The 13,286-nt window shown below is 33.7% G+C and overlaps 1 protein-coding gene across 4 annotated transcripts in view; it reads left to right on the top strand.

Moving 5' to 3' along the window:
• The first annotated feature begins 271 nt into the window (after positions 1-271).
• The window catches only part of SLC25A48 (solute carrier family 25 member 48), a 133,426-nt gene continuing 120,411 nt past the window's right edge, over positions 272-13,286 (top strand). For 2 of the 4 annotated variants that reach the window (XM_074290874.1, XM_074290872.1), the window contains exons 1-3: positions 272-646; positions 5,441-5,484; positions 10,191-10,262. In XM_074290874.1, the coding sequence (XP_074146975.1) occupies positions 616-646; positions 5,441-5,484; positions 10,191-10,262 (147 nt within the window). In that variant the 5' untranslated portion in view covers positions 272-615. Of the gene's footprint in view, positions 647-1,339; positions 1,435-5,440; positions 5,485-10,190; positions 10,263-13,286 lie in introns of those variants that run through there. The other 2 variants (XM_074290875.1, XM_074290876.1) reach the window with 2 other exon arrangements.

Raw genomic sequence — 13,286 nt, 5'->3', positions numbered from 1 at the left:
AGTGAGATATTTTATTATCCACCACTGTATCACCTTCAGAAATTAACCCTGCAGACACTTCGAAGATCTTAATCTCTGCTTATTTCTACAGCGCTTTAAATTAGAAGAGTGGGCATTTTCTTCAAATGGCAGTTTGCCGGCATGCCGGTTGTGGTAGGATAGATTGTTTGAATTTCTCTTTCAATATAAACTCTGTGCCAAGGGGTGCTCTGTACAGGCCCTGCCCGGGTAATTGCTTAGGTCCGTGTACTGTGCCTTTAAGGTCCAGGGGCGTTCTGTAAACTCCAGCGGTGAGCTACTTTGAGACATGCTGTGGGAGAGGTGAAGCGTCCTGCTCTGCTACTTCTAAGTTCTTCGAAACGTGTAGAATGAGACACGCTGTAGGATAACTCTGAACTAGGCACGGATTTGGAGAAACCCCCGAGTTTTATCTCAGCTGCGAGAGGCTGGATCGCTAACGGGCTGCACGTGCAAAGGAAGCTGAATGGGGCTTGTAAACTTCTAAAGGCTTTTCTATCACCACCACCTCTATCTGTCTACTTTATTTCCCTGCACCCTTTTAAAATAAACAAACACATAGATCGTCACGTGGAATTGGAACGACACTGCTAAATTATGGAAGATTTTTTGGCTGGCTGGATCGGAGGTAAGTTTGCTTTTTGGAAATTCCCGGGATCTAAATATCAGCAATGGGAAAGAGGTAGGAAAGTGATGTTATTGAATTCTGACCCAGAGTGGGTAGGAGAGTTGACAGTGAAGGACTTTATGAATTAGATAGGGTGTAAGGTAATTAGCATATGTGCATTTCGGGGCAAGTTTGACTGAATATGTCATTAGGTTGTTGGAAATCAGAATAAATTTGCCACAGGCTCAGATATTTAGAGATTTATAAGTCGCAAGTACCTTTACAGGTGGTGTTTGTGTACTGTATCCTAGAAGGACACCTAACCAGACTTTCACCTTAATAAGAAAAAAAACCCTATTTTTAGGAAAACATTAAACCTATTTTTAAACCGTTACTATTTTAACTTTAAAAAATCCCATTTATGTGGAATAATAGTCTAATCATTAAACTCCTAGTAAGAGTCCTCAGCCAATAGACTGGCTTTTAAAAATACACACCCTTTTATGACTGGACATATCTGGATTGCCAGTGGGAAATCTTGATAAGTATGCTCTGACTCAACAGAAACATGATATTAGTCTTTTGATACTGTGTAGTGTTGACTGCACCCTTTACTGAGGGGTGGTGCTACTAAGTTCCAGGATGTCTTCAGAATTCCCAGTTTATGGCAGTTAGGGGAGAGGAAGGGCTAGTACTTCCCTTGGGAGACTGATGGAGTCCAAAAGGTCTAATCAAAGATAGATCAGGTTGAAGCTAAGTGAGATAGCTATATCACCAGAATTAATTAGTCCAGAAGTTTTGGCAAGGAGGTAACATGCAGGCAAATTATCTAATAGTTGGTTCAAGCTGACCCTGTTACTGAAGTATCTGGGGGTTTGGTTTGACATTTTAAAAGTTTGGAGAAACCTGTCTGATTTCCTGTTAACTTTGAGAAAACCCTCCCCCCTCCAAAAAAACAAAAAAAACCAAAAAAAAAAAACCCTGCTTTTTCCTCATTTGTCACCTCTTCTCTTCCTTCCCCCTTCTCCATTCCCATCGCTAATCTTATTTAAGTCTTTTAATTTTCTCCAATATTTCTTCAAGACTATTATTTGGCATCCTCTGGACCACACAGTTGCCTTCATTTGTTCTCTTTCCTAAAATCATTATTCATTCAAGCACACTTGGCTATATTCCCCATTCTTCTCCATAGCTCTGTTCCCCTCCAATAGAGGAGAAAGCTATGCTTGGAAAGTAGTCAAAAGGACATTAGGAAAACTGGACTCTTTTTTTTTTGCTCTCTATTATGCATTAACCTCTCTTTCCTTTCTCAGTGATTTATTTACTTTTCTTCTGACTGAACAGGTCCTTTCTGGCTCTTCTCTTCTTTGGCCTATTTTCTATGCTCCCATTTCCTCCTTCCCTTACTTAATTACTTTTATCTTCACTCATCTCATGAGAGAAATTCTTTATCAATCATCTTCAGGAAAGCACTCCTAGCTTGCTGCACACACTATCATGCCCCTGAGCCAAGGTGTCAATTAGAGTGGGTGAAGTTTATGTGGAAGTTAAGGAGAATCATAAATGAAGAGTTGGAAGGAGTCTTAGGGGTCATCAGTTTTACAAATAAGGAAGCTGAGGCACAGAGATATGAACTGATTTGCCCATGTATCAAAAGATATTATGTATCAAAACTGGGATTTGAAATTAGGTTCTGTGACACCATTTTTCAGTGTTCTTTCCACCTTCCTCAACTGTAAACATATTGTATATATAAGATATCAAGAAAAATATAGGAATTAGTAGGGGAAATATTACTCAACAGTAATAAAAACTCAAAATAAGCAAGAACATGTTAGGCTTTATTTATAAGCATCTGTGATGTAGTAATATGTATATTTTCAGTTCTATTTATCTAGTCTCAGATTCTCTTCTGAGATCCTGGCCCACATCAATATACACTTCTTAGACATTTCAAACTTGATGTGCTCTGGGAATTTTAAACTTAATATATACAAAATAGAACTCACTGTTTCTTCAGAATCACCTCTCTTCCACTTACCTGCATTTTGTCAAGAGCATCGACTATCTTTCCAATCAGGTTTGTGATCTTAAAGTTATCCTTGAGTCCTCAAATCTTATAATCTCTGTCTACATCTTTTTCATTATTCCCTTCTTTCTATTCACATTAATACTACCTTAATTTTGGCTCACATTATAGCTGATCTCAATTATTGCAGTAACGTCATCATTCTCCATTAATCTAGTGTTTCTTCTCTTCAATCTATCCTCCATACAACTATTAAAATTGTATTTCAAAACATGAATTTGGCCATGACACTCCTTAGCTCAGTAAACTCTAGTGTTTCCCTATTACCTTTAGGATCAAATAAAAATCCTTACATTTTGGTATTTAAGTTGCTTTTCAATCTGTGTCTGTATTCCCTTTTCAAATATTTGATAAAGAATGTGAGTCCTTTACTCAATTTGTTCCAGCCATATTGTATTTCTTGTTATTACACACAATATGCCTTCATTCCAATATCTTTTTCAATGCTTTTGGGTAGAATGACTACCATGCCTATAATGCATTACCTCTTCACCTCTGCCACATAGGATAATTAAAAGATAATATTGAACTACTATCTGACCTCAAGGATATTGAATTCTTCTGGAGGGACAAAAGACATACATAGATGTGCTACATTCAAAATACTTTTTAAAATGACTAAATGGAAAAGATCCTTATTTTAGCTTCTCTATTTAATTTGGGAAAGAAAAGATTTGTGAGACACACAATAACTGGCTTTAAGTATTTAAAGAGTTGTCTACATGCTAGAGCAGTTGGTCCTAAAGGGAAGAACCCTGAAACGATGCTTAAAAGGTATAGAGCATCATCTTTGAGTCCAATGCAAAAGCATACATATGGGAAATGAATGTCATATGTGAGAAAAAGCCACATAGACCAGTTTGGCTGAAATCAAGAGTACATAATAGGAAGTAATGTATTATCAGCATGGATAAAAAAAAATCTATGAAAAGTTTTAAATGACAAGTAAGGTCCTTATACTTTGTTCTAGAGAAAATAGGAAGCCACTGAAGCTTTTTGAGTAGAGGAATGACATGATCAGTCATTGAGGAGTATTGAACTGGTAACTGTGTGATTGGTGAGGGGGAATGACTTGCAGACAACAAGAAAAATTTAAAAACTATAATAGTTCAAGTAAGAGGTAATAAGGACTTGAATTTGAATAGAGATGAAATGAGTAGAGAAAAGAGGATAGATATGTGACAAATTATGGGAGCAGAATCAACAGAACTTAGCAATTGATTTATTTTGTGGGTGTGAGAAATGGAAAGTCAAGTATAACTCTTGGTTTTCATATCTTAATGAATGTAAACATAGCGGTATCCTTAGGAGAAAAAAGGAAATTAGAAGAATAGTTTAGTTTAGGAGAAAGAAGGTAATCAATCCTTTTTTAGATACATAAAATTTAAGGTGTCTATGGGACAATCTGATGGAGATATTGGAGATATGACATTGGGACTCAGAACTTATCTGAATAGAGATTATACTTGACCCACCTGAGCTGACTATTAAGAGAGAGTGCTAAAAGAAAAAAGAAAAGATGTCTCTAGAATATACTGAAGCACTGGGGTCAGGATAATGATACTGCAAAAGAGACAAAGAATTATTGATCAGAAAGATAGAAAAAAAATCAAGAGAGAGAGCAATGTCCCAAAAATCCAGGAAGAAAACAGGGTCCTTATTTAGAAACAAAGAACAGAGGTTCAAATCCCAGGTCTGCAAGTTATTCCCTCTTTGACCTTGAACAGTTGAACAGTCTTAGCATCATATGATTAGAAATTATAGGGAGATAAAGAAGTCATCCAGTTCAACATGCTTATTTCACAAATGAGGCTCAATGTGGGGATTAACATTTATTAGTAATATTAAAAAGTGTTATATTAGCCTTGAATGTCTTTTGCAATGTAAGGTATAAATATCCTCACTCAAACCGCACATAAAACTTTGATGAAGTCTCAAGTTTGTACATAATGATAAGAAGTCTGATCAAGTTAACATGGTTAATGAATGAGGCCTTTATTTTGTATCTGAAGATGTTATATATGTCAAGAATTGAGTATATAACTATTATGTGCTGAGACACTGTACTAGTAAAGAATGCAAAGACCTCTAATCCCCCCCAAAAAAAAAACCCTGAAAAAACTCCTCCTTCAAGGAACTTATATTCTAGTGAATGAATGAATAAAAGCATTTATTTTAAAAATTCAAAATAATTTTGGCTAGTAGAAAGCTGATATTTAAGGATTCTTTTGATGAAATCCCCTTGAATGGGAGTGGGGCCTATAATATCCCTTGAGTGAGGCAATACTCTTCCCTTATCAACATCCCAAATGTAGGTTACAAGTTTTACTATGTGAAGAAAGAGATCTCTTAAAAGAGAATTAGGGCTTTATCTCTTGTCATGTGTTAATTTGCTTTAGTTCTTCTTAGTCACATCCTCTAATATGAGTATTCTATATTTAGTAAACTGTAGATATGATAGCTATAAGTTACTATAGAAGTGGATTCCTGCTCTTATTCATGTTAATTTGTAATTCTTTTTTTTTTTTTATTTTAAAGCTAATTATAAACTGTAAGTGCCTACAACTATGTGTGAGGGTGTGAGGTACAAAGAAATCTCCTTTGCAAAGTTTATACCTTGTTGATTCTGTGGATGGATCCTAAACTGATTTGTCCTTCAGCATTGTGAATTAAGTGAAAAGGAGTCAGGAGTCACTATATTGTGTTGTTTTTCTTTTCATTTACAGGTGCTACAAGTGTTATTGTGGGTCATCCTCTGGACACAGTTAAGGTATGGACAATGCAGTTCCCCATGATCATTTTGAAGAGTAAAAAATAATTGCTATGTAAAATAAGGATCTTACTGATTTAATGTTTTCTGGTACTTATGAAAGGTGTGAGTGAGGAGTATGTTGCACTGCCCCCTATAGGGGATCTAACCCAGAATGTCTCCCTGTAAGAGTCAAAGAAACCTCCTGTTTAGAAGCTCTAGTTTCTTTTTTCAGGCATTCTCTCTCTTTTCATCTTGGTTTTTATGGTTTTCTTTAAGCTTTAGCTGAAGTCCTACTTCTGCAAGAAGGTTTTCCTAAACCTCCTTAGTGCATTCCCTCTGAGATTACCTCTGACTGACTGTATATGTTTTGTTTGTATGTAGTTGTTTGCATGTTGTCTATCTTATTATAAAGTAAGTTATTTGAAATTAGGGATGGGTTATTTTTACCCTTCTTTTCTTTGGTAGCTTCAGTGACTGTCACACACTAGGCACTTATTATAGTAATAGGCACTTAAGTATATAATGTAGTAGACTAGTTGACAGATAACTTTTTTCTTCAAACCTTCAAGCTTTCTAATAAATATAGTGACATGCATTTATTTATCATCTTGTATCCATTGTCTCATGTATCCATTGTCCATGTTCTGTGGAAAGAGTACAAACATCATCATTCTCATTTTATGGCTGAAAAAGCAGAGATTAGAACCGAATGACTAAAGTTGCATGCTTAAATGTAAATAGTTAGTGAGTGGGTCATATTGAAATACCATGAATAGTCTCTGATTTATATATTACTGTAAGATTTTAAAAGTTTGCAAATTACATTCCTTGCAAAGTCCTGGGGTCAGTGCTTAGGATTTAGATCTGGGAAGAAATATAGAGCTTGTCCAGCAGCAGAATCAGGTCTCAAATCCAGTCTGTTTCCCCACTACCACCACCACCATTTCTTTCTCTATTTTATCATTCTAAATAGCAGAGGACATTCAAACTCCTTTCTTGGGAATTTGTAGTCCTTGAGAAGCTAGCTCTAGGCTTCCCTTCTGGATTTTGTATATATTTTGTATATTTTTATATATTTCTACCCTCAATACATTCTGTTAACCAGCAGTACTTGCCTTCTTTCTATATCTTATAGTGTTTCTTCTGCTGTTGTTCCTTTGCTTGCAATGTATTCCCTTCTCATCTCCACCTCTTATAATACATATCTTCTTATAAAAGCATTACATTCTAAAAGATTTTTCTTGATCCCTCAGTTCTTATTTTTCCCTCCCTGTTAACCTTGTACTAATGTTGCAAATATTACATATGTTTATAAATGTCTAACATATGCAAAGTGAATACATAAATGTTATATCTATTACATATATAATATGTAATGCTATTACATAGCATGTCTATTACATAGCACATGTAAAGTGCTTTGTAGACCTTAAAGTGCTATATAAATACTAGTTATCATCATTATCATTATTGTCATTTTACTCTATAGAATGTCAGATTCTTGAGAGCAGGGACTACTTCATTTTTACTTTTATATCTTTAGCATCTATTACAGTGCTTGTTACATATTTTCTGCAAAACAAATTCTTGGTGATTAATTGATCAGTTGTTTATGGTTTAGATGCATTCTGGAACATTCATAGATAGAAATAATTTATTGTTGCATAAAAGGAAAGGAAACAATACTAACTTAGTATTATGCTTTATTTGTTTCAACCTTGGCCAAGGTTGAACTTGTTGATGCTACTAAGAGGTCCTGGATTTTAGAAATCCTTTGGTTTGTTATACTAGGAACTTCAATTGCCTTTTTAGCTTGTATTTTTTCTCCATGTCCCTCATGCTGACAATTTTAATTTAATGGACCTGAAAATAAAGATGAGGTACATGGAGCATGACGGAGAATGGTCAAACCCTGTGAAGGGCTTAGTATGCAAGGAAGGAATATCATGGTGCCTTGGTGCCCTATGAGCGGAATAAATTATGTCTAAGGAGCTTTTGCTCTTGTTGAATCATTGTAATGTGTAAATCTGAGGGGTGTTTCCTGTAGAAAAACAAATGAATGTTCTCTTAACCACAGTAGAAGGTAGTAAAAAGAATTCTAGAATTGGCAACAGAAGATCTAGGTTTGCATCCTGGCTTTGTCACTTCTTAAATATATCTCATCATTGAGGAATCCTCCAGAAATTTCAAGTTGAAAAGCAGATAGAGAGCCTGCTAGTTTGGAGTCAGGAAGACCTGTCCTACCACTGATGCTATGTGACTATGGCAAGTTATTTAGTGACAAACCACTTAGTTACCTAAATAATTTTCTAAGACTAGAAGTTAAAGATGAATTACTGATCTAGTTTGTCTTCTTGGAGTATTTCTTTTTGATCTGGAAACTTTAGATTTTGTCTTTAATGTTCTTTTTTAATAATGGCTTTTTATTTTCAAAATATATGCAAAGACAATTTTCAATATTAACCCTTGTAAAACTTTGTGTTCCAAATTTTTCTCCTTCCCTTCTCCCCCTAGACAGCAATTCTTCTATACTTATTTTCACATTTATCATATTGCACAAGAAAAATCATATCAAAAAGGAAGAAAATGAGAAAGAGAAAAAAAAAATCAAGCAAACAACAAAGATGGTGAAAATATTATGTTGTGACCCCATATTCAGTCCCCACATTCTTCTTTTTGGATGCAGATAAATCTCTCAATCACAAGTTTATTGGAAATGGCCTAAATCACTTTGTTGTTAAAAAGAGCCAGTGTCCTTCAGAGTTGATCATTACATAATCTTGTTATTGCTGTGTATACAATGTTCTATTGGTTCTATTCATTTCACTTAGCATTAGGTCATGTAATTCTCTCGAGGCTTTTCTGAAATTATCCTGCTGATTATTTCTTATAGAACAATAATATTCCATAGCATTCATATATCATAAATTATTTAGCTACTCCCAATTGATGGGCATCCATTCAGCTTCCAGTTTTTTTGCCACTACAAAAAAAAAAAAAAAAAAAAAAAAAAAAAAGGCTGCCACAAATATTTTTGTACATATAGGTCCTTTTCCCTTTTTTATGATCTCTTTGGGATACGGACCCAATAGAGACACTGTTAGATTAAAGGGTATGCATAATTTGATAGCCTTTTGGGTATAGTTCCAAATTACTCTCCAGAATGGTTGGATCAGTTTACAACTCTACCAACAATGTATTAGTGTCCCAGTTTTCCCACATCCCCTCCAACATTTATTACTATCTTTTCCTGTCATCTCAGCCAATCTGAGAGATGTGTAATGGTTCCTCAGAGTTGTCTTAATTTTCATTTCTCTGATCAGTAGTGTTTTAGAGAATTTTTAAATGACTAAAAATGGTTTTAATTTTTTTTTAAATTGTCTTTTCATATTCTTTAACCATTTATCAATTGGAGAATGGTATCTTTAATGGTCTTGGGAATTTTCCTTTTGTGGTTTCATTCAGGGGATAGCCAGCAAATTCTTTTGATTTCCAAATTTCCCTTGGATTCCAAGAAATATTTTTAACATCATTTCTATTATTTTAGTTATATGTATTTTTTTTTGGTGGGGAGTTAAGTGACTTGCATGGAGTACACAGCTGTTAAATGAGGTCAGATTTGAACTCAGGTCCTCCAGACTCTATTATGCCATGTAGTTGCCCCTCGGTCATGATTTTCAAGTTGTCCAGTGATTCTTAAGGTATCTTTCCGTGAAATATTTTCCAGATCAATTATTTTTGTGATGAGATATATTACACTTTGTTTACACATTCCAACTCTTCACTTGGTTTTAATATTTCTTGTTATCTCATAGTTATTGGCTTCCATTTGGTTAATTATACTTTAAGAGAGCTTATTCTTTTGGTAAAATTTTATGTCTTTTCCAAACAATTAATTCCTTTTCTCAGTTTTTCTTCTATTTTTCTTATTATTTTCAATTTTTTTTAAAATTTAGAATACTCAGCTAATTTCTTAAAAAAAAAAAAAAACATTTTAAACTATTAAAAACCTTTGCTAATTTATGGCTGCCAAATATTTTCATTGAAATGTTCCAAAGATAAAAGTAGGAGAAAAAGAAGGAGAGGAAAAATAAAGGACAAACAATTAGGAAAAAAAGAGGGAATAGAATGAAACATCTGCAATGAAAACAGAAAAGAGGAGCAGTTGCTATTGGTAGGATGGGAATAGGAAAAGGGTATGCTTATGTCATAGGTTTAGATCAAAAAGAATCGATATTTCACTGCTGAATTATATTTAGTATTATATTTATTATATTTAGTCTTGAGTCTGAGTAAGATAATTTCAAAGCCCAGTTGAATGCTTGCTAATTGCATGAAGCTCTTCTTAGCAACTCTAGACCAACATATTTCCCTAACTAAATTCCTGTTATTCACATTGTCAATTCCATTCATTTTATAGTTACTATAGATAATTTTAATTGTCAGCCAACTTGTCATATGTTTATCTGTTTCATCTTCTCAAATAGATTGTTAACTCCCTGAGGACAGAGAATAACTTTGTGTTCCTTCCATAGTTTGAGTTCTAGTTCCAGTTGTGCTATTATCTGAATAGCTTTACCTAATTTGTTTTCTCTTCTTAGACCTTACTTTCTTCACCTAGATAATGAAGGAATTGGAAGTAATCATGGCTACAATCTCTCATAGTTCTAACATTCCCTAATTTTACAATATGATAATCTAGCCATTCTTAAATCTCTCAACAGACTCGCTTGCAAGCTGGAACAGGATATGGAAACACACTAAATTGTGTTCTCACTGTGTATAAAAAAGAAAGTGTAAGTACTGTGTGGGGTTGTGTGTGTGTGGGTGTGGGTGTACGGGTGTGGATGTGTGGGTGTGTGTGACAGAGAGAGACATAGAGACAGAGAGAGATAGAGAGACAGAAAGAGACAGAGAGAGACAGAGACAGAGAGAGACAGAGAGTAAGAGCACATGTTTGCATGTGTAAGTGCCAGAGTAAGAGAACTTTGAAAGTGGTGAAATTTTTCATTGAGAAGTGTTTCACAGAAACAGGAAATGGATAGAATATCCAGGGACATTTTTCAGCATGGAATATTCTTTACCATAGTGATATATATATATATATATATATATATATATATATATATATATATATATATATATATATACTCATTGTTTTTGAAGGTTTAATAAAATGTCTTTTCTGGCTATGTGAGCCTTGGACCAATATATTAATATCTCTTCTTCATTTGGGACAGGAAGATCCCCAGAGCAAATACTTTTTAATCCTGACTTCTAGAGCAAGGCTCATTGATTATCACTATAAGATTTCTTGGGGTACTAGAATCTAAGGTTATAAACTGGAGAGAACTAGTTAAATAATAAACATACCACAAAAAATGTGCAAATCTCCTCCCATACAAATATGAGATTTAAAATATGTATATAATCCCCTTGGAGATAGGGACTGTTTTTCAGTTTGGCTTTGTCTCCTCAGTGCCAAGCATGGTACATAGTATGTATCTAAATGCTTGCTATGTTGAAGATTTTGAAGTCTGTGTGTGGTGGAAGATGCTACATTTTGGTATTTAGGATTATAAAGAAGGAGTGTGTTGAGATTTCAAAGTAATTATAGGTAGTATAGTAAATTAAAAAAAAAAATATAATATATATATATAGTAATTAACTCTAAGGCATTTCACCTTTCTCCCTTCTTTGCAGAAACTAGGGGCTCACAGGTACCGAATATAATATAATTGACTGATTTTGCTAAATTACATTTTTTTCTTTCTTCCATTGATGACTTGCTTTATAGGATAGGGGAAAAGAAATATAATAAGAAATGAAGTTAATATAAAAGCAAAAGATCATTTTTAAAGCTTTAGGACAAATTGTTGATTAACTTGGGTAAGATACATGGTTATTTAAATTGAATTTGGGTCTCCTCAATCAAAAGATGGAAGCTTAGACCTGTCAATTTTGGTTCAACTGGATGAAACATATATTATTTTATTAGATTTTTGTAGTTCTTTTTATAGGTTCAATTGCAGGAACAGTAAGATACTGTATTCCATATGTCTTATTTGAAAGGATTCATCACTGGAAAACTTATTGTAAGGTGATGACTGTTTCAGTCATAGTAACAAACTATTAGGGTGAAAGTGGCAATGCTGTTCACAGATATCAAGGATACCCATATAAAGTCACATATTTCTTAAAGATTGAAGCACAGTAATTCTCTTTATGAAGGCCATTTGCTAAAATTAAGCAAAGAAACTGCATTGTCATACTTTTACTTCACTCACAAATCTTAACCTTCTATAACTGGGGAGTCCTCAAAAATACTGGCATTACACACACACACACACACACACACATATATATATATATATATATATATATATATATATATATATAGTAATTGAAGCAATTAGGATTGTGACTTGACTTGTCCAGGATCACATTTCTAATAAGTATCTGGGACTGGATTTGAATTTAGGTCACCCTGACTCCAGAACCAGTACTCTATTCACTGTGATACTGGCATTTCTTATCTCCATTTTGGCCATTTCTACAGATTCATTCAAGATAAATGGGCATGCCCACTAAAAACTATTTTTTGGCTTCTGCCACTGTGGAGATCCATAAAAACAGATAAATTTAACTGAAAAGTAATATTTCACAATTAGTAAAGGCTCTGAAGAGTCTTAAGCTCTTTTTACTTAGGTCATGCTTATGTGTATGCACATAAATGTGTATATGTGTATGTATCTGTCTTAAATTTAGGAAATACAGGAATATAGTCCATGTGAGCACAGACTGAGGTGCCTGGGCATAACTGAGAGACCTCTCAATATATTTTATCTTTAATGAGAAAAGCAAACATATACATATGCATATGTGTATATATAAATATATATAAATACATATATGTACATCTACCTATTTCATTAAACCATGTAAAATCCGTATAACTAAAAATTTACTAAAATGTACCTTTGATAATTGCAGATGAAATTAATAATTCTAAAAATAATTATCAGCAATTATTCAGCAAACCATCTTTTAGACCTCATCAAAATTCCATTCATATCCTATTGGTCCTCCCCCACAACCAGTGTGTCTCCTTATAGTGGATGATTAGGGACTCTTTAATTTTTGTCTATGTATGTGTCCAAGGTTTAGACCACTTTCTATGCCTATGATAGGTGCTTAATACTGAAATCAGAAATTGAGGATAGAATGAATCAATTGATAAAGTACATTTTTTAAAAATCTAAATATAGAAAGAATTAGAATTAGTAGGATAAAAATTTTTATTTCAAAGTAAAGTTATATTTTTACATCAATTGGTGTATATAGTTCTTGTTATTAATAAATGATTATTGATAGATTGATTTTTAACTTTTACCTCAAAATCAGCTTAAGATTTTCTGCTTTTCATTTTTACTATTGTCCTGATTCTTTAATTTTTTTCTGTCTAGGGAGCTCACGTTATGGGATATGCTTCTATTGATACAAATTCACAAATCATCTGTAATTTACTATCTTAGAGATTTACCTAGGTGAATTTGAGAAGTTATGACTTAGAGATAGTCACATAGCTCATATATGTCAGAAGCAGGACTTAAATTCAGGTCATCCTGACTACAATGATAGCTTTCTGCCTACCACTCTATAGTGCTTCTTTTCACATAAGAAAACATAAATATTCATCTAGACAGTAAAAACACTAGACAGTAAAAAAAATAAAAAGTATTTCCCACAGATAGATTCTCATAGAAATAAATGATGTAGAAAGAAATGAAATATAACTAGATTAAGGGGGTTATTTTCTG

Source organism: Sminthopsis crassicaudata, chromosome 2 (genome assembly GCF_048593235.1).
Source record: "Sminthopsis crassicaudata isolate SCR6 chromosome 2, ASM4859323v1, whole genome shotgun sequence".
Classification (NCBI taxonomy): Eukaryota; Metazoa; Chordata; class Mammalia; order Dasyuromorphia; family Dasyuridae; genus Sminthopsis; species Sminthopsis crassicaudata.
Note: the sequence above shows the minus strand (reverse complement) of the source record. Positions and strands in the feature narration are given on the sequence as shown.